At 35.5% G+C, this 26627-nt stretch overlaps 1 protein-coding gene across 1 annotated transcript; it reads left to right on the top strand.

Annotated features, from left to right (window-relative positions):
• Positions 1-18934: 18934 nt before the first annotated feature.
• On the top strand, positions 18935-23085 carry LOC110106188 (MDIS1-interacting receptor like kinase 1). The gene is made up of 2 exons (XM_020835971.2): positions 18935-21605; positions 22655-23085. Exons 1-2 carry the CDS (start codon positions 18935-18937, stop codon positions 23083-23085), a joined length of 3102 nt encoding a protein of 1033 aa, XP_020691630.2.
• The last annotated feature ends 3542 nt before the right edge of the window (positions 23086-26627 follow it).

The following is a 26627-nucleotide window of genomic DNA, read 5'->3' as shown; positions in this document are numbered from 1 at the left end:
AGCCCCATGCATTGAGAAGGTCCCTAGCGTAATGAGTTTGGTTGAAGAAATAGCCTTGCTTTGTTTGAGTGATCTATATGCCCAGGAATAGTGAGACCGGTCCCAACTCCTTGAAAGAAAAAGATGTTTGTAGTTTGGAGAGAAGTTCTTGGATTGTAGGCTGATGATTTCTAGTGATAAGCATGTCATCTACGTACATGAGTAGATACATTTGAGTATTGCCATGAAGCTAGATGAGTAATGATGGATTAGATTTGCTGCATATGAACCCAAAGCTGAAAAGAAATGAGGTGGATTTCTTGAATCATTTGCTTGGAGCCTGTTTAAGACATAGTGAGCTTTGTGAAGTTTACAGACATAGTTGGAGAATTGTGTGTCAGTAAATCTTGGTGATTGTTGTATGTAGACATCCACTTTGAGGTCTCCGTGCAGGAAGGTGTTGGAGACATCCAATTGGAGAACATTCCAATTTTGATGAAGGGATATTGTGAGTAGAATTTGGATTGTAGGTATTTTTGCAACAGGACTGAAAGCCTCGTTGTAGTTTATACTATATTTTTGGTTGAAACCTTAGGCAACTAGGCGAGCTTCGTACCGATCTATTTGATCATTAGGTTTGACTTTGGTTTTATAAGTCCACCTACAACCAAGTATTAACTTATTTGTGGGAGCGAGAACTAATGACCATGTGGCTTATTTTTGAAATATAGGAAATTCAGTTGACATAACTGAATGCCAATACTGATGTTTGGCCGCTTGAGTATAGCATGTAAGTGTTTGATTTATTTGTGGTGTGGCTAAAAGATCAAAGATTTGTTTGGGCATTATATTTCCTATTTTGAGACGGGTTTGCATGGGATGAGTGCAATGATGAGGTGGAGGTAAAGTTGAAGTTTTGTAAGTATGACGTATCAGTAGAACCTATTCTGCGAAGGATAATGGGTGGTGATTTGAATGGCCTGAGGGGGAGATTTGTGGTGTATTGTTTGAGTGAATTAAAGGGTTGTTTGAAGATGGGGTTGGGGTAAAGTAGTGAAGATGTTTGGGAAATACTGCTCATGGAATATTACATGTCTAGAGATATGAATTTTGTGAGTTTGGATGTAAAATAGTGATAGCCTTTTGAGTGATGTAGAGTATCCTAGGAAAACGCATTCATGTGATCATGGTGTGAGTTTGTTAAGAGTTCGAGGTTTGAGCCACAGAAAACATAAACAACTGAAAGTTTTGATATGGGTGTAGGTAGGTAGATGGCCATTTAGTCGTTTGAATGGAATTTGAAGATTGCAAGCTTTTGTAATAAAAAAAAAGGTTGCAAGCTTTTGTGGGTAAGCAATTGATGATGTAATTGGAAGTGAGTTGAGCTTCGACCCAAAAGTGGAGAGGAAGGTTTGCAGCGTGAAGAAGAGTACAAGTGGTATCATGTAAGAGTCTGTGTTTTCTTTCATCCAACCTATTCTGTTCTAATGTATAGGGACAACTTAATTGATGTGTTATGTTGTTACTTAGTAAATATTTCTTAAAGTTATAGCTCGTGTACTCTACTACCCCATCAGATCTGAACATTTTAATTTTGCTATTAAACAGATATTTTTCCATGATAAAAAATTGTTGAAATTTGGATAAAGTTTCATATTTAGTGCGCATTAAAAACAGTGAGAAGAAGTGAGAGTAGTCGTCAATAAGAATGACATAGTAACGATATCCATTAATATATGAGATCGAGGCCAAACCCCAAACGTCAGAGTGAATTAGAGCTAAAGGTGTAGTAACATGAGTAGAGCTTGTGGGAAATGATAATTTGTGGCTTTTGGCCACATTTTAATTTTTGCATAAAAAAGAAGTGGATGAAATACATAGCGATGGAATTCTTTTAGATATGGTGTTCATGACATAAGAGTTGGAGTTAAGGTTGTGGAGTTAAGGTTGGAATGGAACGTTGTGGGGGGTAGAGCTTTGCTGTTGGACACTGGATTAGGACCGTCATGGCTACGATCATGAAGTAGAGTTTAAAAGTTATCTAGGTCCTTGATGATGAATCCAGAGGCATCAAATGAGATAGAGCAACTATTCTCGGAGGTTAGTTTGTGTATAGAAAGGAGATTGTGAGATAAAGAGGGAACATGAAGGAGATTGTGAAGAAATAGCTTACGGTGTGAGTAGGGGAGAGGCAGGATTCCTTGACCACTATGGTGTATGAGTAAAGAGTTGTCGCCAGCTATGTTAGTACCTTGGTAAGGATGTAATTACTACATATTGGTGGCATCTGCTATTAGATGTAATGAGGCGCTTGAATCGAGCACCCATTCAGTAGTTGAAGTTGATTGAGAATTTATAAGCAAAGCACGCTATGTCCAAGAGCTGGTTGGAATATATTGTAAATTGCATCGATGGCAACAGGATGCAACCGTATGTCCTAGTTTATAGTAGATTTGGCAAGTTTGTTTTGGAGTGGTGGGATGAACTGATCCACAATCAGAGGGTAGTGAACGTTTGGAGGAAGTTCCATGTCCTCGAGAAAAGCGAAGCTGGTTGAGGTGGTAGGATCTGCCTCAATTTGATTAAGATTTGGATGAATATAAGGCTAGGTTGTCTTTTGGAGCTGAAGTGTCTTTCAATAATTCAGTCTGAATATTGATATCCTCACTGCAGGGCAAGGAGTATAGGACCTCTAGGTTAATGGGATTGAGGGAAGTATGAATGGCTATCTTGAATGAATTGTACGTGTAAGGTAAATCATTTAGTATGTATACGATGACGCCTTTAGAATCTAATTGAGAACCAACTACTATAATGTTATCCACCAAAGCTTTGATTTGAGCCATATACTGATTCATGGTGTTATCTCCCATTTGGATGTGATGAAGTTCATTCTTGAGTTGTATGACATCAGAACTATTTGTTAGTTGCAATCTTTTCTCTTGGGTAATCCAGATTTTGTGAACGAGATTAAGATTGAGGATATAAGTAGAATCAAGGGAGATATGGTGGAGAAGAGGGAAGATACCAAGTTCTAATCAATTGATGCCATTGATGGTAATCTGAAGTAGCTGATGTGGTGTTGGTGGAGGAAGGATTTGGATCGAAAGGGCAAGTTTGGTTGCCAATTAGATACCCTTCAAATCCATTTATCAAAAAACGTTGTAGACCTGAAGTCTCCAAATTGTACAATTTTTATTGTTGAGATGAATATTAACTATGAGCTTGATGTTAGACATGAGGAATCTGAGTGGAGAATGTATGGTGAATTCAACCAAGGAAGCAGAGAGAGGAGTTAACTATATGGTTGAGGACTCCTAATTTTCCATAGCAGACCTAGGATATAAGGAATGTGGAGCTTAAAGCTCTCACACCAAGAGAGAAGACTTGGACTAGTTTTAAAAAAACAGAGAGAAGTAGATGGTTCAATAATTGAGGTTTTGTATATTCATTCATCATCTTATTACACTGTTTTAACATTCTTATATAGGAATGTAGAATATGGTTGATTTGAGTGTGGTGATGCCATTAGCAGCAGGTGGTGTTTGTCACACATGTGTGCGGTGTCAGACTGTTGTTGTATTAGAGAGATGACATCCTGTCACTATGATCAAATATTTGTGATGTCAATATAAAGAATAGATTTTTATTGATTTTGTGAAAGCTTTAAAGCAATAGTTATCGACATATCTCTCATTCAATTAACATCTTTTTCTTCGCATAAAAATGAGCATGTGTCATAAGGCTTCATGGAGAGCTTCTTTAAATGACCATATATTATAAGTGTTAAAATTTTTTAAGGAAATTCAAGGTCTAAAAAATGAACAAGTTTCAAACACCATATTTAGCGTTTGAGCATTATTAGGACAAAAACATATGTTTCAAAGCCATGGTTCAAGGCGGTCCTCAACTAAAGTTCAAATGTCATAAACAAGGTTCAAAACATATTCAAATATGATTTAAACCATGTTCGAACATCGCTTAAACCATCTCCTCTATAGTTTCAAACTCCTACGTACATAAAAATGCCCATCAAATAAATGGAGATGTTTAACTTTATTCAATAAATAAGTGTAAAAACTATTTATTTCATGATGAAATGATTAGAAAGATAAAAATACTAGCTATGAAGTTTATATTTCTTTTTTGAATTGGAATGTAGACTTAAAAAAAAGTTTTAATCAATTTCTATCATGATTAGAGGTTAAATATATTATATATACAATAAATAGTTTGTGATGGCCTAGTCAGAATGAAATAAATATTTATAATAATATCTAATTTGAAATCATTGATATCATATTTAGTTGCATATTCCAAAATATCCATTTCTGTAGTGAATAATATCATCTCAGCAATCTATATCAATATGAAAGCTTTCATAAGATGAACAATAATACAACAAAGAAGGTTATTCCATTAAAAGTCAAACTATTTGTTGCTTATTTGTACATGAAATATTATGGAAATTTTGGTATTGCAACACAAACACATGATCAAATGGCTTTCAGGAACACTCATTTTTTTCTTAGTGACCAAATATCTAAAGAGAATAATTAATATAAATTGTACTTATTTCTCTAAACATAAGGGCATCATGTAGTATATTTGATTCAGTATTGATTTTTTAAGTATTGCTTATGAGGTGTCCCATAGATCTTGGTGATAAATCCAACCTCTTAGATATTGGTCAGCCAAAATTTTATTTATTTGTGTTTTTCACTCCCTATCTCTCTAGCTCTCAGTTTTCCTTTTTACCCCAACACTAATAGGCCATATAAAATCTCTTGTCAACCCTAGAACACCATCCAAAACCTTCCATAACTACTAGCCTACCTCTCATGAAGCATTATTTCATCCCAACCCCTCATATTTCCAGACAAACCCTCTTAGCCAAGGACTTTTGATTCCATACGTATTTTCTCATTTCCATATATCCCTACCAAATAATCTCGTCCCTATACTCACCTCATGGCTTCATCCAATAACCCCACAATATTGAACTCTAATTACCACTTCACCAGTCTAAGGCTTCCACCATGCCATCATAATCCATCACATCAATAATGTCTGCCTTCTCTTTATGATCCTCTTACCATTTATAACCCTAAAAATCCTACATTATCCATGGAATCATCACGACTCTACATATGGCATCAATTATAATTGTTATCATCTGACTCCCATCTCCTTGTCTACCTAGAGAGAATACCAGGTAACCTTAATTGACCATCTCCTCAGCTTCAATATAATGTTGGCCATCCCAGGAAAACTTTAGCTATATGGTCCTCTACTTGAAACTAGTCATAGCATCTACCTAACCAAGATCAATTTTTGTATGATATTGGTCATTCATCTAACAATGCTAGAGGATAAATAACATGTCACATCTTGGTAACCCACATTCATGCCATAATCCAAGATAGTACTATTCTTCTGAATAATCTCTAAGGCATCATTCTTTTGGGAACTACTTAAAATCCTACCCCATGATCTCTACCTAGTCAACATCAACATTCCAATATGTTGCTACATGCGGCCTTACCATACTACCCTGTAAAATAGTCCAAGGCATTAGGTGTAATAACTAAATTGACTTCCATAAACCAGATCAACACCAATATGCGATCGACCCATATCTGACCCCCTTTCAAATGAATTTGTTCAACATTGCCTTGAATCTAATCATGATCATGACTTTTGTATGATTCTTCTACCTTCCGCACAATTTAAAGTGATGGGAACCTAGAGCATATATCATATTTTCCATTCTCTTCTCTCTCCCATCTGATAACCTTTCCTTCCCTCTTGTCTCTTTGTCTCTCTCTCAAAAATTTTTTACCAGATTACAACCACTAAATAAAAAGCTTCATATTTTCTTTCTTCCTCCTTCTTTGATTAAAAACCATCCCCCTAAACTTTTCTCTCTCTAGATTCATTATCCCTTATAGTAGTCCCTTTATGCACCTATCCTCCTCAAATATGAGATAGCCCAAGCTTTTATCCTATGTTTACCAAAATACACCAATGATAGCTATAATGACTTCTTGTGCAATAATTCATGAATTTTGTAATGAGTTGATTTTAAGTTAATGAAAATCCACATTTGAGTGTTAATTATGCTTTAAATTTGTTATTTGCAGCCATAGCATCCAAAAATTCTAGATTTTGGATTGCATGGTCATGAACCTATTGATGGAAAGGCATCGCAATGTTGTGATCATTAGTTGTAGGGGTAGTGTCATCCCCACTTGGACCACTGGTCGGGGTATCACTTATTCCACTATTCATTGTTTGATAGTTGTGATCATCAACATTTCTACCTTATCATGTTCTTCAATTTGCACATGCACATCCTCAACAACATATCGCTGAAATGATATGGCGCCAGAGAAGTAGTCACTTATAGTTAAGTCAAAGGTTGGCTGATCTCTATCACTGAAATGACCTCTTCAAAAAGTTATAGCATGCAATTGGTGCTCACTTAAGCTTAGTCGACCTTGAAAGTCTGGCTTAATGGGCATTAAGTTGTCGCTAATGTTGAACATTCATCTATAATACACCTCGGTGGGACAAGGGGATAAGCCTAGGCAAGGATAACAAATTATTTGTTGGCAGAAGTTATTTTGTGGACCAATTTATGGAAATTAATATGACTTTTCGTCATTGATACTAATCTATAAATTTTTAGAAGATGGTCCCACTTCATAGTGATTGAGTCCCACTTCATGGAGATTGAGTAAAGCGAAGTCCTCCATGTTTGTATGGATGGTGGGTATCTCTTCAGGCTCGACATAAATAATTATAGTCCTCCTCACAAATGTAATCATCAGTAACATACATGGCAGAATATTCACTGTTATTTTGCAACCAACATACAATATTAACTATATGGTAGGTGTGATTGAGACGTAGTGCACGAATAGTTCTAAGATTAAGCTCTTCTAGAACTAAAATCATGTTTATTTCAATTGGATGGTTCCTTCCACCGATGTAAGTAGGAGTGGAGTTGGACAAAATTTGCAGTTCTCCACCCAAAAAGAAGAAGGAAACACAGCATTCTACGAAAGTGTATACTTTAGATTACATGTCGACACATGTAAAAAAAAGGCTATATTTGAACCCCTACTATATTCAACCATCAGTTAAAACATTCATTATCAAACCTAATATTTAACCAAACTAATGAATGATGAAGTTCATATAATAGCACACATTCGTTTATTATTGTATATTATTATAAATTATTTTAATCCAAATGTTAAGTACTGTTAAATGCACATATTAAAACACTCGAGCTAGAATATTAAATATTATGTAAATAAATAAATACATTTAGCCATCAAGAAATTTTAAATTTACAAAAACAAATTAAAATTTTGAATACTTTAGTATTCAAAATTTTACGTTTAAATCTCAAAGAATAAAATGAAAATTTATAAAAAAAAAAGTTTTTGGACAACATAAGGATATTTCAGAATAAAATGTGCAAATACATTTGAAATTTTTAAATACTCATACAATTGTGGAAATATTATTTACTAAAAAATGAGAAATATTATGAACTTTCTAAAAAGAGACATACTATTTATTCTCAAAGTTTTACATCATTAAATGCACATTATCTCATTAAATATTGTTAACTTTCAAAAAAAAAAAATCTACAAAACATTCTAACAAAAACTAAACAAAATACTTAAACTAACCTACTAACATAAGCTAAACCTTGTTGCCTTTTCTGAATCTTCTTTGCATATCTGAGTTCTTCTGATCCCTAAAATTCCCTCTCTTCATAGCATTGAATCAACCGTTCATCGCCTAAATAATTCTCCCTTAATTTTGGCATAACTAACGCCAACCATCCAAATTAGCCTACTAGATTCCCCATTACGGCCGACCAAAGCTCGAGTCATGCACAGTTCTACGAGTGTGGAGGGTCGAGATGCTATGAGGACTACACCAACGGCTTTGGCATATTCTTCTTCACTTGAAGATTACACCAAAATATTTTGCTTCTTTTGAAAGTTCAATGGATAGTTGTGAAACCATTTGAACTATGAAATGGCACAACAAGAGGGGGTGAAATGGTATTTTAAATTTTTTTTTCAAAAATCTCTTTTGAAATTTAAACAACCAAATTCAAACTTTAAAACGTGGAAGCTGATAGTAAGAATAAATAATAATTTCTTTATTTTGATTTTTATAGAAAAATAAATATTTTTTATTTTTATTTCATTTTCTAACAAAGACTAAATATTAAAACAAACACAAAGATTTTGTATCTCAAAGATAACAGTGCTTAACCCATATTTGTGAAAATTAAAATTGTGAGAAGTACAACACAAGAAAGTAAATGACGGAAAGAAAAAGTAGATGCACACCAATATTTTATACTTGTTCAATCAACTTGACCTACATCCACTTCTAAGAGTCCTCTTTGGGTATTGCAATAATAAGTTGGTGATTCTCCTTTAGTTCCCAGCCTCCCACAGAAATGCAGAGAAACCCTTACACAATCACTTCCATCAACTTAGTACGATGGAGAAGCAGAATCCTTTTCACCAATTTGGTGCGACATAGTAGCTGAATCCATTTCACCATCCCAGTGAGGCAAAGTAGCCCAAATCACTTTCACCCTCTTGTTGATGCAAAGTACACTACATGAAAACCAACCATTATCGGTGGACAAAACACCGGTGAGATGGAAATTGGATTGAAAGAGAATGTTTCCGTCGAATTTTTGACGGAACTTCATGCGCTGGTTTGGCACGCGTCAGAAAAACTCTTCCAGCGTAAATAATAAGCCGGAAATCGTTCTGGCGTACGTTCTGGTGCTTTACCGGCGAAACAATAGACGCCCGTTATGTCGATTTTCATTAGTTTATTCTGAAGTTAAATACGCCAAAATTATCGGCGTAACATTCCACCGGAAATACCGACAGAATAAACGCCGAAACATGAACAACGGATTTAACCAGCGCAATATCCACTGAAAATACCAGCATAATACAGACGGCGGAACCGAGTAAGGAATTCATTGTATCGTCATTTCTAGTGGATTATCGGCCATTTATCCGCCTAAAACCTGTAGCATAAACAAAAAAAATTCTTCCCAGGCAGCAATCAAATTTCCACACCTGCAAACAATTACAAATATTTCTAGCAAATACTACTCCACAACACAGATTTACACAACACAGACTTCAACAACATCAGCAAATACTCAAAAATATAAACATAAACATTACAAGTTGAGCCTGAATCATATTGAGTTTCGAGTTTGAGCTTTTTAATCGAGCTTGTATAATATATGAGTTCAATTTCAAGTTGAGCCTGAATCAACTTGAAGATTCATCGAGCAGCTCGATTGATTAAAAATGCAAACTGCCTTTAGTCATTCCATTGTCCAATCCCAAGCCTCCAATATAGTGACTCTCCTAGATGCCCTAGCTCTATTTTTCAATTCTTGGGTCTTGAGAGCTTGCGATTTATGACGATTGTGACCTACGATTATGAAACTATCTTATCACGTATATATTCCAACCTTATCACGTATATGCTCATTTTGGAACTATCTATAAAAGTTTTGGAATTTCTAAAATATTTTTCATCTAATCTTATCTTCTAATGGAGAGCTACTCCAACCTTATCACGTATATACTCATTTCGGAACTATCTAAAACATGTAGTCTTATTAACGACTTGCTTGCCCAAAGTCACAATCCCCTCACTAGGTCTACTCCATCATCTCTCTCTCTCTCTACTCGTATCAACATGAATAATATCATCAGCAAAAAGCAAACACCATGGCACATCCATTCTATGCAAATTTATATTAAGAAAAACAAGGAAAAAATTCAAAACGCACGGTGGATTTTCCCGAAAATTGATTCCTTTCACCAGTGACGGAGGCGGTGAACGGCGGCGACCTCTCGTGGAAGTCCGAAAGGCTTTGCAGCGGTGATCTATGGTGGGGCGATGAAGCCGAGTGGAGACTTCAAATAAAACAGCGGAATAAAATAGTAAGCTAGACGGGCTCGAGTTGGAAATAGGGCTTTTGCCGGCGGAATTTTTGGCGGATAAGACGTCGGAAGTATTTCCGACGTCTTTTACGACGATAATATTTCGTTGTGTTTAAAATTACCAGCATATAATACGCTGGTAAATATGCCGCATATTTTTGGAATAAAATGCGCCGTATTATACGATATGCTTACATATTCCAACGCATAAACTGCGTACAAAGCATCGAAACATTACCGGCGCCTATTCCATAGGAAAGTAAGCTGTAACAATTCCATCTCAAATGACGCAGGTAAAAATGTAGTAGATATCGACGTATTTAAATCCGCCGGAAGCTCCGACGGTAATCCCACATGAAGTTTCTCTCAAGACAAACTGTGACTCAATGAGGAACAAAGGTTGATATTAGTCGGAGCAACCATGTGAAGGCTCCCTCTCATACTCTCTTAAACCCACAAGGATCCTCTCCCTCTCTCACAACTTCACCTCTTTCTCCTTTGCTCAAGACCCTCTCTTCAAACTATCACTTATAAAAGTCTCACATCCTTAGACTGTCAAAGATGCTTACAAAGTCTATTAAGAAATCTTAAATAATGGGCTTCAAAAATCTTAATTTTTAAATTCTATAAACTCTATTCATACAATAAAAAACCAATTCATATAGTATGATTAGTATAAATTTTCCATTGTTAGTATTGTATGATGAATAGTAAAACAATACAACAAATGAACAGTGGTATATTATGATTAGATCAAATTAAATATCAGATCATATAGAATGAACCAAATATCATTCAGAGTGTCTTCGAGTGATTCATACAGTATGATATATAATCAATTCTGATCTGATTTGGTTCATTAGTTAACTAACATAAATTAGACAATAATTTAAAAAAACGTGCAGTACGAATTTCTTTCGTACAATACGAATAGTTAAAATTTTAAAATTCAAATTTATCTATTTTAGGCAAGTTATATTCATGGTGAGGTTTATGGTTATAGCTAATCATCCAATATGATGTAGAATTCATAACGTTTGATAGTTATAATTCAAATTTATTTTTTTTATTTAAATTAAAATTTTTTATTAATTTCTATTTTAACTCATCATATAGTACAATTAACAGAAAAAGTAAAATATTTATTTTTTACTCCCCTGAGTGTACATGATTGCTAAAATAACATATTTGACTCAAGAAAGAATAAAATTACATACTCCTTTAAACAAACCTAACATATATAACCCATTTTTGAGTTCTGATTCTCTGATGATCTTGTGTATGTTGAACCTGAAATGTTAGTGCTGCACACAAACAAATATGCAATATATAGAGCATGAAAAATTAAATAAAAATCTAATAATATTTATAATCATAAAAATACATGGTCTAGCTCCTGAATTGTAACATCTTCTTGATGCATGTATGCAGGGTCGATCGAAATATACACGCTAAATCATTTGGCGACTTATGCATGTGTGAAGAGTGCACCGGAATCAATGGCATTTTCTCTTATTTTACAACTTTTGCCAAATGATTTGGCATCTTGCCCCCTTTCTAATTTTTTTTGGATTATGCTCCTTCGACAAATGATTGTTTTTAATAAGGAGCGGACATAATATACAATTTTAGCAGTAGGAGCACGTAAGTTTTAAAATTTAAAATGAAGCAAACAAGCCAAATTAATTGGTGTGTTCTAAAGAATGAGTCAAATGATTAGGTTCATTTCATATTTTAAGGAATGTGCCAAATGATTTGGTGCATTTTTTAAAAAGCATATGTGGACCTTCGAAAGGAAACCGCTGGGATGTCGAGTGCAGAGGGTATACGACCGCACCACCCCAAGGGATAGAAATGATCGCAAGCCTCCATGCTCTTCGTAATCGGGCCGATCAAAGGGCAGATTAAATCACACATACGACTAATCATTGAGGATAGCTGCTCTCGCCAGCGCACCACAATGGGTAGTAATATATCTAACCTAATCAAAACAACATGTTTCCCCCACCCAATACATTAGCTCGAGTGAGGTTTATTTGATGGTGGATCTCCATTTCTCATGGTTAATTACATCTCGAACCTAGTGCCTGAGAAAACTCTCAAATAAGTATCTGATATTATTCTTCCCAAAAAGATGATTGGCACATAAAGGGGAGACTAGGAAATTCTACTCAAAAGAAAAGTAAGGGGTTTAAGTGGCTTTAGTCAACATCCATGGTTCACACTAACATCCGGAGGGACTAAGGTAATTGAAAAGGAAGAGAAACTCAAACACTCAAAGCATACTGAGAGAAAGGATTGAGGTGGCTTCATCCACATGACGTAGATAGGAAGGATTTATAGTCCCTGAAGAAAATGAACTTACCCACTATTTAGGCGTACTACGAGACCCTAGATCTAAAGTGGGTTTAGTGTTCTACCCAACATTAACACACGTGTCCTAGCTAATACATCTGAGATTATATCCTTCTTGAAAAGAAAAGTCAACTAACCACCTAAGAGCTTAAAATCTAAATAGTCCAATCTTTATGAATGATGGATAAGTAGTTTAGTTTTTGGAAGTAGGTCTAATGTCTAGAGAGTTTTCTAATTAGCCCTGGACTTATGTAGGATTAATGCTCATAAAGCTAATATAATTAAAGTTTTAATTTAATTATTTTTTAATGCAAGGCGTGCTAGTTGAAAGGTTTGAATCATGTATACATAAGATTTTAAAAATAGGCTTATAGAAAATAATTTTTAAAAAAGTCTCAACCTCCCCAAGTCCGACACTTCATCCTCATAGGCTAGATTATCGAGACTACCTGGAGGCAGGGAGGTGTCTTATTAGAAGGAGAGAGAAAATGCATTGATATACATACGACCCTGGATGATTCTGGCTATTCACTAGGTCCTTAAGTTTTTATGTTATTTAATTATTAAAATTTTAGGATTTAATTACGAGTAGAAAAATAATTTTATTCTAAAGTGCCTAATAAAAAATCAGGCCAAGCACATGCAATAAACAAACCTAAGAAAAAAAGACAATTTCTAAAGCACACCCAACGTAAACACATTAATATAAATCTAGAAAAAGTAAAATAAGAAAGTCCACGGCAAGTGTTGTATAAGTACAACCCAGAATCTACAGAAAAGTAATGGTTGTCAGGCCCCACCAATAATATCTTGGATTCTAATCCTAATAAATGACATAAGTCTTAAAAATTGGGCATTTCATCTTCAAGTCTTCGTCTTCGGGTGGATTGTCCTTCTCCAGATCATCTCCCTTCGGATCATCACCTTGAGGTTTGTTTGGTTCGTCCTCCGGAAGGGTATCCAAATGACTAAGATATTCCCCGAGAGGGGGCCTTTCTTATTCTCTTTGGATACCGAGTGTTTGAAATGCTAGACTTTTTAAGACTTTCACAACTCAATAATAATTACAAATTATATTACATTTGAAAAAAGAAAATCTAGACCCGGACTCCTGCATGATTTTCCTAATAAAAATCATCTTAGCAATTCATGCATCACATCACAAGCATTTATATATATGTAGAAAAGATAAACACACTTGGCCATGCTCTTTTAATTTTAAAGGGGGCTAAGCAATCTTTGGAGCATCTGTAGAAAGCAGTGTTAGTTTTGAAGTTTTTAATTATTAATGCCCCGTTTATTTTAGTACTGCATGAGCGTGGCCACATATATAAGATTGGATTAGTATAAAAGTGGCCTTAACCTATGTGTAGTGTAACACACACATTACATCATAAGAAATAAATACAATAATAAAATATCACAGCAATCACAATAAATCAAACTAGAGCAAGTCAAATAATCACATGTGCCACACATGAAGCATCACAATATAGAAAGCAGAAAAGGAAAGTAAAGCACCGACCATAATCCTAGAGCTAGAAGTGATGCCCTAGAAAATAATTTTATGCGTGTGTAACACACTTGTGTGGCTTTGGATAGGTCCTAAATAGGATAATTAATTCAAGTTGCCTAAGGTTAGAGTTTGTTGTAGGCCAAAAAAATTTTAATTAAAGTTTAAATATTAATGAATTAGGATAAGTTTTAGTTTGTTTAGTTTGTGGGTCTATTTTAATGCTTAGAGTAGTCATCTTAGAAGTTTAAATTATATTAGTATATTTTGGAAGGTACTGAATCCTCCTATGTGCTAGGTTAAGGGAGTCCAAAAGGTCACTATTAGAAACATGTTAGATTTTGGAGTTCTAATATTTTAGTTAAATATTAGGGCTTACAAGGAGTATTTAGGCTTTGAATTTGTTGGATTTGGAGTTTTCTAGGCAAAGATATAAATTTTTGAAGTTTTAGGCAATTACTGAATTATTAAAATTGTTTAATAAAGGGGCATTTTAGGGTTTTGCTCCAAATCAAATCAAAACTGATTAGAATCACCCTCAAAGGTCATAAATGACCTAAAATAGTATCCCCAAGTGTTTGGAGAAAATTTTGAATTTTTAATAATTTTTAATTATTTATTAAGGGTAAAAAGGTGATTTTTAATTAAAGTTAATTTAAGGCTCATATTAAAGTTCAATTAAAGAGCCCTAATTATCTAAGGTTAAGGGCTAAATTTTGAAGAGTTTGAGGTATTATAGGTAATTTTCTAAAGTTTTTGGGGCCTAATTAATGGGTTAAATTAGGGTTTGTTAATTAAGGGTTTAAAAGATCCTAAAATTTTCTAAAAACTTTTGGGAGGTTTAAGATGTCACTAAGTTTAAGTTTTGAAAGTTTCATATCAATAAGTTATGTATCCTAGCTCCTAGAATTTTTTTAAATTCATTAGATGGATCCTTAATTATTGTCCTTAGAGTGTCGCTACGTTAAGAGGGTTTAAAATCAAGTGTTTTAGACCAACCCTTAAGAAAAATGCAAGGAGTACATAGAACAGAAAATACACCAATTCACAGGATCTAGGAGGGCCTAAACTAGATGCTCATGTGTCCTAAACATGCAAAAGATAATAACAACACCAATAAAACAAGTTTATCGGTGTGATTGGTGGATGATTGGTACTCAACCATCCAATAATCTTTCCCCCATGAATGTTATTCATGTGTGATCAATGCTTAAAATTTTATAAAGTGAATCTCCCAAAATTAGGGATTTAATAATATACGTAATTTTAAAACTACTTAAAATACATATATTATTAATAAATAAATGTATAAGTTTAAAATATGATAATTAAAAAAAAATTTCATATTTATATTTATGGAAGATCCACTAGCCACCCAAAGGAGTTACAAAATAATTTTAAAATAATTTATAATTTCAAATTAATTAATATAATAATTATTTAAATAATAACTAAATAATTAATTATTTAAATAATGTAAAAAATATGATAGAAAAAACATTTTATATCTAAAAATATCTTTAAATTAAAATTCATAATTTTCTAAAAAGAACAAGGTATTATACGTCAAAATCAGATTTAAAATAAAATTACTATGAATTTTTGAAATTTAATATATTAAAAAAAATTTATTAAAAATATGATAAAAATATTAATCGGTTTAAAATAAATTTAAAGCTTCTGAAACTTTGAATAATTTAAAATATAATTTTTATAATTTAGGAAAATATTGAATAAATTATTAATTAAGCATATTAAGTAATTAATAAATTAGAATAATTCAAATAGGAAATAATTATTATTTTAAGTTAATAAAATAGTTTCCTGATTTTTAAAATAATTAAAAAAATTTATTTATAACTTTAAAAATAATAAATTTAATTAATTAATTATTAATTAAATAATTTAATTATATATTAATTAAATAGTTTAGAATAGGGAATATATTTATTAATTTAAATTAGCTAATTAAAATAATACTCTAATTTTTAAAATAAATGACATATAATATAAAATAATATATTAATAATAAAATAATAATAAATTAAAATGATAAATTAATTATAAATTTAAAGTAAATTATTTTTAAATAAAAGGAAATAATTTTCTAAAAGCTTTGATATATAATACCTATATTTTTAATAAAAAAATTATAATAATTATTTAAATAAAATATGATTTAAAAAATAATTTAAAATTAATTTAAATTAAAATCGTCGACGTCAATTGAGTGGGACACATGGCATCGTCGAGTTGGCGGGAAAAAAATGCAGAGGCGGTGGGCAATCATTGTCAATGATTGCACCGCACCGCAATCATTAGCATATGATTAATGGTGGCAGTCCCACTCACTTTCTACTAATCCGAGTCAGCGTGTTGGGGCAACCGTCCGATCTTCCACTGTCCGGGACGGACGACTGTGATGTCGTCGTATGGCGGTGCGAAAGATTTACACAAGCCACACAGTTATGATCAACGGTGGAACAACGAGATCTCGGTCGTTGATCAAAAGATCAACGGCGAAGATCTCGTACTTCTAAGACAGATTATCGCAGATGCCCTAGAGACAAATAAATGCCTTGTTTGATCGATATGATCGATCAAATGAGTTTAAATTTTAAACCTAGGATCCTTGTATGAAGAGCATTAATGGGGTAGTAACATCGCATCCTAAAATGCACTTTTAACAAAAGTTATTTAACCCTATGTGTAGTTACCTAGGTCTAGGGATTTAAGGAGATTTAACCGTTGGATCTTCACGATCTTGGTACAGTTGAGCTTGTAGATTGTCCTCGAATGTTTCCCTAGTTGATCTCAAGCCTTGATTCGCCTTGAATCGAGCTAAGGAGGCTTTGGAACATAAATCGTGTCGGTTCACCGGAGATTTGGCAGTCGGTGAGGTCTTGGCGGCGGGTATGACTAGGGAAAAGTGAGGAAAGGTGGGGAGAGCTCTTACACAAATTCTTAGGGGCTGAGAGCAGCTAACAAGAGAATAATTGCAAAAGTCCATGTAAAGGAGGTCTAAGGTCTCTATTTATAGTTCTATCCTAGGATCAATGACTAGGATTCGATCTAGGGTTCGATTAAGAGGGAATTAGGTTCAAATAGGATGGGATTTGGCATTGGAGAGGATTTGGAATGATTTCCAGGCTTTAAATGGGTTTAATTTGGCTTTAATAGGTCAAATAAACCTAATTAGGGCTTTGGTTTGGCCAAGTCAAGGTTTGACTTGGTCTACCTAGTCAATTAGGTAAAGGAGAATGAAAGTTTGAGCCAAAGAAAGGTTTGAATGGATTTGAAATTGATTTAGACCCATCTAGGTTAATTGGGTCAACCAAGTTGACCCAGGGCCTGGGTCTGGGCTCCACATACTAAGTTTGATCCAGTAAACACAAGGGAGATGGTCTTGGGGCTTAGCTTGGTCAGTTTCACCAAGTCAACACCTTTGTCCCAGAATTGGAGAAAAATAGGGTCAACAGCGTCATACAAATTGGCACATTCACCCTGCATGCCTGCCAAGTCAGCCGAACTAAATTTTGCAAAACTATAGTAATGAGCCATACTAAATGATGCATTCAATGGAATGCGCCAAACAATGAGTCATACTAAAAAACATATCCAATGCAATGCGCCCACTAAACTATTTGGCTTATTCTAAACATATCAAACATTTAGGTGGATTAAATGGAATGCGCCATACTATTTGACTAATTTTCTTTTTTCAAATTTTTTACTATCCTAATCTTGCTTGAGGCTTCTATTTGCTCCTTTTGAAAATTTACCCAATTAAAACGTTTACACTGATTAAAAAAAAAAATAGAACTTAAAATGATGAGCCTAATGATCCATCCGGCAATCTTCTCGAACTACTCAAAGATCCTGCAGATGTTCGACGAAACGCCCCACTGGCAAATATGGAGAAATGGAAGAACATGCTCAATAATTCCTCCAAAAAAAAAAGCCACTCCACATGGCCTCCCATCTTCTTCCGTCTATTCCTCTATCTCCTTAATTTACTGATAAACTAAAAGGCCATATCCATGAGAGCCATGTGAGCTAAGGTTAATGAAGTTTGAAAACTTAATGGTTGGTGGCCGCATCTCCATCATTGCATATGGCTTCCTCTCTCTCTCTCTCTCTCTCTCTCTCTCTCTCTCAAACCTTCATATTAGCCTGTCATTACATATAAATATATATTTTAATAAAAGAGGGGGTTGTAAGGTTTTCTCATTATGATCACATGGAAAGATTCTGTGGCAGCCAACTATCCTCTTAATTATGCTTTGCAATTTGTAGTTTTGTTGTGATAATGGCGAAGTTGATTAGTTATCATATTTCACAGTAATCTTATGACAGCACTGCATTTGTTTCTTCTCTTAATTATTTCTTAAAAAAGGTTTATATATTGAGCTCTTCTTTTGATCAAGTTTTGAGTAAATGTATTGCTAATGATTTATTTTGAGAATTAAGAGCTGCTGATAGTTTTGTTTTTTTTCATTGGTATTTCCTTCTGGGCTTGCATTTGCGCCGTAGAAATCAGTTTATTAACTATTACTGTTTGAATTCTGCTCTGCAACTATTTCTTTTTCTAAGAAGATAATCAGATCAAAGCGGAAAGGCAATTATCAAAGAGCTCGATCGGTAAGAAATTTACATTCAAGGTATAAATGCACATGTTCTGTGTATATATCGAATTTTTTATATTAAGATCGATACACTTAAGTTCGACACGTCGCATCTGTTGGTAGCCATGGGAAGTAAAATTCAACGGTATGGTATATCCCAGTTTACGTGAACTCTCGCTAGTGTGATTAATCTCTGTTGGCCCATTAACCGTTGAGGACAAAAGAATATAATGATTAATATATTCATAAATAATTAAAGTAAAAACAATTATAACAAAATAGAGAATATTTAAACAATCACCTTGTTAACTTTAATATAAAATCTCCTACTTCCCATCACATTCCACCGTCCACAGCGCTTGAAATCCAGCGAATGAACCTACAACAAACATAATGGAATAGAATCAGTGATATGTTGAAGGAAGAAGATGAAGAGGAAGATGGGAATCACAACGAGAAAATTTTTTTTTCTCCTCTTCTTCTTCGCATTCGTCTCTTCTTATGCCAATCTAATTGTCGACGAAGTATCGGCTCTCCTAGCAGTAAAATCAGGCCTTGTAGACCCCTTGAACGCCCTCAGAGATTGGAAGATCGCCACCGCGACGGCTGCAGGAGGCCACTGCAGCTTAACCGGCGTCCAATGCAATGCCCAAGGATTCGTCGAAAGACTCGATCTTTCCCATTTGAATCTCAGCGGCGTCATCTCCTTCGATAACTTCCGAAACCTCCCCGCCCTCACCCACCTCAATCTCTGCTGCAATTCCTTCGCCGGCTTTCTCCCGGAAATCTTACCAGTCCTTGCGGAGCTCCACGAGCTCGATATCAGCGACAACGACTTTGCTGGCATCTTCCCGGTAGGCTTCGGCTCCCTCCCGAGACTGAAAACTCTTAACGTATCCGGGAACAATTTCGCCGGCATTCTCCCCGCCGACGTCGGCAATGCTTCCCTGCTTGAAACCCTCGATCTCCGCGGCTGCTTCTTCACCGGCACAATTCCGGAATCCTATAAGAATCTGCAAAAGCTTAAATTTTTAGGCCTCTCCGGCAACAACCTCACCGGCGCGCTCCCCTCGGAGCTTGGCCAGTTGGCCAATCTTGAAACGCTTATAATCGGATACAATGGATTTGTAGGGAATATTCCAGCGGAATTCGGCAATCTCACCAATCTCCGCTACTTTGACATGGCGGTCGGAAGCCTGAGCGGTCCTATTCCGGCGGAACTAGGGAAGCTGTCACTTCTCTCTATTGTTTACTTATACAGGAATAATCTTCAAGGTGAAATCCCAAAAGAGATTGGCAACATCTCATCTCTCCTCTCCCTCGACCTCTCCGACAACTTAATCTCCGGCAAGATTCCGCAGGAATTAGTCAAATTGACAAATCTCCAGCTTCTGAATCTTATGTGCAATAAGCTCGAAGGCTCCCTGCCATCAGGTTTTGGCGACCTGCCTCAACTTCAAATTCTTGAGCTTTGGAATAATTCACTCACGGGACCACTCCCATCCAATCTAGGCCGGAAGTCCTTATTACAGTGGCTCGACGTTTCATCCAATTCCTTTTCCGGGGAAATTCCTGAAAGCGTTTGTTACGGCGGCAGCCTCACAAAGCTCATTCTTTTCAATAACAATTTCTCTGGCCCGATCCCTGCTGGCTTATCGACATGCCAAAGCCTAGTCAGAGTCAGAATACAGAACAACCGGATCAATGGAACAGTGCCGGCGGGGTTAGGACAGTTGCCGCGGCTGCAGAGACTCGAGATAGCAGACAACGAATTCTCCGGCGAAATCCCCGAAGATTTGTCATCTTCGAATTCACTATCTTTCATAGATTTCTCCGGTAACCGTCTCCAGCTTTCTCTTCCCGCCAACATCCTCTCCATTCCAACACTTCAAATATTCGTTGCTTCTGGCAACGAGCTCGCCGGTCAGATCCCGAGCGATGTTGAGGGCTGCTCTGCTCTCGGCACTCTCGATCTCTCCAGAAATCGTCTCGCCGGAATAATACCAGCTAGCTTAACGAGTTGCCAAAGATTAATAAATCTCAACCTCAGCGATAACGAGCTCACCGGCGAAATCCCAAAGGCCATCGCTTTGATGCCCACACTAGCCATTCTCGATCTCTCACACAATTCACTCACCGGCTCCCTCCCTCAGAACATGGGCTCTTCACCTTCTCTAGAGACACTAAACATCTCATATAACAAACTCTCCGGAAAGGTCCCGGCGAACGGCATCCTCCGAACGATGAACCCAGATGACCTTGCTGGCAACCCAGACCTCTGCGGCGGCGTTCTCCCCACCTGCTCTGAGAATTACCCCGTACCAGAGAGCTTGATGAGACCAAGTTCACATATCAAACACATTGTAACATGGTGGTTAGTTTCAATTTCCGCTATTTTAGCCACCGCCGGCGGATTTGTCTTAGCTCGACGGCTTTACGCTAGATGGTACATCGGTACATCATGCTGCCCTGACCGATTTGACGAAGACCTCACTAGCGGCGGCGGCGGCGCTTGGCCCTGGCGGCTCACCGCCTTCCAGCGCCTCAACTTCACCACCGCCGACGTGCTCGCCTGTATCAAAGATTCCAATGTTGTCGGAATGGGCGCTACCGGCATCGTCTACAAAGCTGAGATTCAGCGCCACCATGCCGTCATCGCCGTAAAGAAACTATGGCGTTCGGCCGCAGTCGGCCGTGGTGACGACGCCGGCGAATTCGTCGGAGAAGTGAACCTCTTGGGAAGGCTGCGTCACCGGAACATCGTTCGAATGCTCGGGTATCTCTACAACGACACCGAGACCATGCTTTTATACGAGTATATGCCAAACGGAAGCTTATGGGAGGCGCTACACGGCGAGGCTGTGGCGGAGGCCGGCGTGCTCGTGGATTGGGTTTCGAGGTACAATGTGGCGGCCGGTGTGGCGCAGGGACTTGCTTATCTGCACCATGACTGCCACCCGCCGGTCATCCACCGCGACGTTAAGTCGAGCAACATATTGCTTGATGTTAACTTAGACGCGAGAATTGCTGACTTTGGCCTCGCGAGGACGTTACTGAGGAAGAACGAGACGGTCTCCACCATCGCCGGATCGTACGGCTACATCGCCCCAGGTGAGTCATAATAAAAAAAATAATTATAATTTATATTATTTTTACCCATTTGATTATATTTTTATTTGCTTGTTTAATGTGGTGAGTAAAAGTATTTATATATAAAAAGTTATGCAAATTTTTTTTTTTTTTGGGAAAACAAGTTATGCAAATTAAAAATGTTGATTTATAGGTGATTTGAAACCTTGAAATTTGATCAATTTTGTTATTTTATGAAATATTTTATTTTCTATTTCAAAGAATTAAATGAGTGCTTATTTTTATTAATTTTGTTAAAAGGGACTTGATTCAAATTAGACATGAATTGTAATCATCGCTCTGATTAAGTTAGACAAAATTATCCTGATTTTTTACAGGTAAAAAAGCAATTCTGCATTTGCATTGAAAAAAAAAATTTATCAGAATATTTTTGATTAATTTTTTTTACAATGAAGTATTTTAAATTTAATTGAAAGTAATATAATATATAATTTAATAGTTTATTCATGAATTCTATTAATTTCAATAAAATAAAAATATATTTAAATCAATTTTTTATCAAAATAATTAGACTCATAATTTCTTCATCATAAGCAGAAAGGACGAATTCTTCACATAAAAAATTACCCAATAAAAAAAATAGAATATCTTAATAAAAAATAGACAAGAATTTTAAAGTTATTAGACCTATTCTGAGATAGATAAATTACATAAATAATTTATATTATATTCATCGCAAAGAAAATTTAAGAATTTTAAAATTAATCCCCATTAAAAAAAAAAGATTTTTGATTTTCAGCACACTTATTTTGCAGCACACTTATTTTCTGATATTTGATTTTCGAATAAGGCCCCTCTCCAATTATAGGATAATATAATTACAAATTATAAGTTTATTATAGGAGAAAATTGATTTAAAAAAAATAAAAATAAATAATATGACTCTTTTGCCAACATTTCTGCTCGTCGTTCTAATTACTTAGTTTGATCAAAATCTTTTTTTTTTTTTTTTTTAAGTTTATCTATCAAATCTTCACAAAATATTCCTTGACGCTCCTTGATTGTCTCAGAATACGGATATACAATGAAAGTAGATCAAAAGGGCGACATTTACAGCTTCGGCGTGGTATTAATGGAGCTGATAACAGGGAGAAAACCTATAGAAGCAGAGTTCGGCGAAGATCAAGACATAGTTGGCTGGGTCATGGACAGACTAAGAACCGACCGACCGCCGGCCGTCGAGCTTCTTGACCGGAGTATTGCTGGAAAATGCAAGCACGTTCAGGAAGAGATGCTTCTCCTTCTGAGAATTGCCCTTCTTTGCACAGCCCGGTCGCCCAAAGACCGCCCGTCGATGAGAAACGTCCTGACAATGCTCACCGAGGCAAAACCTCGCCGGAAAAGCAACAGCGCCAGTGGAGTCACTGGTCTCCCATTTGTTGCGGGGAAGGATGTTAGGCCGGTGTTCATGGCCACGCCGCCGGATTCTGAATATGTATGATTGCTTGCTGCTGGCTGGAATCCTTTCCTTAATCATTTTGTTCATATGTTTGTTGTGTATTTAAAATTAATTCCTCGTTTCTTGTTTGAATTTTGGAAATTTAAAGGGAGAATTCATGTGGAGGATTTACAAAGGGCAATCAGGCAATGGTAATGGATTATTATTGATTAATTTTTGTTAATTATATTGTGGGTCAATGCTCCAAATATTTAATAATCTGATCCTCTAGCATGATCTCATTGATCTTTGGGTGGTTTTCATTTTACCCCTGCTGCTTGTTGATTTTTAACGATTGCACAATGTAATATTTGATTGTCGTAAGACTAATTATAGAGTAGTTGAAGGAATTAAGGAAAAGTCAGTCATAGGAATTTATCAGATACCAGCCATGAACTTAAAGTTGTGTTAGCCGCCGTTCAATGAAAAATCGTAAGGATATAAATTTGCTATTTTTCTTCTTTTTTTTTTAATATATAAGCATAAAACTCCAGTGAAGTTGGCAATTTAGATTTCAACACAGTTTTAAGTTGGCTATGATTAGGGGTGTAAACTATTCAAGTCGGGCTTGAGTCACCTCTAACTCAAGCTTGACTCGCCTATTCTAAGATAGGCTCAAACTCGAGCTTAGCTAGCTAGAGGAATAGTTGGGTTGAGTTTGGATCATATGTTAGTACCAAAATCATGATTCACTAGAGAAGTCAATGTAGTTGCTATTGTTATAAAATCAAATTCATTCGAATCAAATCTGATAAGGCAAAAATATACATTTAAAAAAATTTCTAAAATATTAGGAATTATATAAAATAATGTTTTAAGACTTTTAATGTAATACATGAATATTTTTAGACGTCAAAATAAATTTTGAGGTAGAAAAAAATCATTGTATTTTTAAAATCGCCCAAAAAAAATTTCAAATAAATACTCAAAATGCTCATAATCATGATCTCTATAACATACAAAAGTTATGCGATGAAAGTTTTGTCAATACAAAGTTATTTACATTTTTCATAACGAAAACAAAAATTTGAGTGAAAAAATACCAAAAACAAAATCGTTGAAATCGAAGATAGGATGTGGATTGCTTACAGCAAGTCGAGTAATTATCCCGATAGGCTAGACAAACAAAAATTGCACTACAACCTTCAAATCTTAGGTTTTCTTTTCTCTCTCCTCATTTCTCTCTCTTAAAATATCAAACCATTTCTCTATTATATGAAATCAATGTTAAGATAGTTGCTATTTGCATGCTTTATATTTTTGATACTTATGTAGTTTTGATGATTCTAAAAATTATTGTTCAAATGTGTAGTTATCTCCTAACAATTTTAGAAGAATTGTATTTGTTCTTGTGTGTACTAACATTTCAGGAAAAATGAACTCCAGACTACGAAGACTTCAAATCAAATTCAGCATAAGATACTTTGTAAAATTTGAAGCTTGCACTTTTCTTTTAAATTAAATTAAAAAGGAGTGATTGTAATTTGAGTGAAAAAAAACATACGCACACACACATAAGGAGATCATATAAAATTTATACTGATCGTACGGGACGATATCAGTTCGTACTGGACGATCAGACAGTTATCTCCTATTGAGCACATGGAACGAATAGGAACTTACTTGAAAATTTTTTTCTAAGTCCTATTCGTCCAGGACGAAATTAAAAATCGTCCAGGACGATCGGTCCTCTGTAAAATTTTTGTCCAGACGAAATTAAATTATCGTTCATGGCGATTGGTCCTCTGGAAAATTTTCGTCCAGACAAAATTAAATATCGTCCAGGACGATCTGGCCTCTGGAAAATTTTCGTCCAGACGAAATAAAATTATCGTACATGGCGATTGGTCCTCTGTAAAATTTTCGTCCAGGATGAAATTAAACATCGTCCAGGACGATTGGTTCTCTGTAAAAATTTTGTCCAGACGAACAAATTTTTGTCCAAACGATTAACCGACTTAGAACAATTTTCAACAGTTTCTAGAATCGACCTTGTAATAACCGTTCGTATCGGACGAACCTAGTTCCTACGGGACGATCAGTTGTACGAAGACATTTCATACACATACAAATAGGGTCGTTTCAAATCGTTTAAGTAAAATCGTCCAGGATGATCCACGATCGTACGGGACGATCCACAGCGTACAGAATTGAAAACTTGCAGTTTTTGGGCGGTTTTCTTGTCTTTTCTATAAATAGTCCAAATTAGACTGCCACCCAATCTTTTTATCATTTGATCTTCGTGCCTCTTGAGAGAATAGCCAAGGAGAGAGTGGAAGAGAGCATTCAAGGGAGGATTCCTACCACTGAAGCAAGAAGGCTTCACTTGGATTTCAAAGGTAAGAGTCTCTACTTGTGAATTGAGATTACTTCACTCTTTTCCTTCTTCCTTCTAGATTTTTGTGAAAAGATCTGTCAAGGAGATCCAGTTCTCTGCCGACACTTGGAGAGTGTGAATATAATGTGTTATTGTATTATTCTTAGAATTTATTTGTAACAGTCATATCGTATATTATATATAAATCATGTCATGTCATATTATTTATGCAATCTATCGTATATACTTCTATCATATGCATATGTAAGCAATAGAATCACTGTAAGAAAGATAGGACACCTGATTACCTGTGGTGTTGTTAAGTATAAATTTTGTAGTATTTTACTATCTTAAATATCAATAAAAATGATATTTTTAGTAGATCTTATATAGGAAATGCTAAAAAAATGAGTAAAATTCATAAGTGTTGAACCAGCACTGTAGCGCTCCAACTATCAGCACTATAACATTTACAATACCTCAGCGCTAGATTATGAAATCACAACATCAGAGCCTTAAGAAAAATAATAATTAATGCAGTGCCCCAGCAGAGCCAAGGTCAGTATCGTAGCCTTCACAATACCGCAGTGACAAAAATCAGCACCGCAATACTTAAATTTTGGGAATTTAAGTGTTGGAGCACTGAGCTTCACTACGCTACAGCACATGATTGCACATTCAAGTGTTGTAGCTCTCAACTTTGGTAATACCGCAATAGATCAGTTGACAAAAGATGGAGCCTCACCGTTTCAATTAAGCGACTTATCAGTTCAACCATTAGACATGCTGAGTCATCGCAACACCGTAGTGGAGCAAGCCCACTAGCGCGCGCCGAGGCGCTAGTTCGTTCTATAACACTACAATGCCACCATGTGAAGCGTCGCGATGCCTAAGTCCATTTTTGTACAAATATAAATAGTTTTTCAGTTCATTTTAGAAGAGAGATCTATCAGTTTTTCTATCTAAATTAATCCAAAATGTAGTGCCCGTTTAGGGTAAAGATTAAAGGAGGCTAGATGAGAGAATGATACTATATTAGGAAATTGTTAACTTGTCTCTTTGTAAGCAATCTGGTATTTGGAGAAGTGTGTAGAGTGCCTTTATATTATCCAGATGACAGATGAAATATTCTTTACTTTTGCATTTTTCCTTTTATTTAAGCAATGAAATCTGATTTGCTTTCTTTACATATCATGTTGAGCTAATTCCATAGTTTTGGACTAATTAT

Source organism: Dendrobium catenatum, unplaced genomic scaffold, assembly GCF_001605985.2.
Source record: "Dendrobium catenatum unplaced genomic scaffold, ASM160598v2 fragScaff_scaffold_1477, whole genome shotgun sequence".
NCBI classification, from domain to species: domain Eukaryota; kingdom Viridiplantae; phylum Streptophyta; class Magnoliopsida; order Asparagales; family Orchidaceae; genus Dendrobium; species Dendrobium catenatum.
Note: the sequence above shows the minus strand (reverse complement) of the source record. Positions and strands in the feature narration are given on the sequence as shown.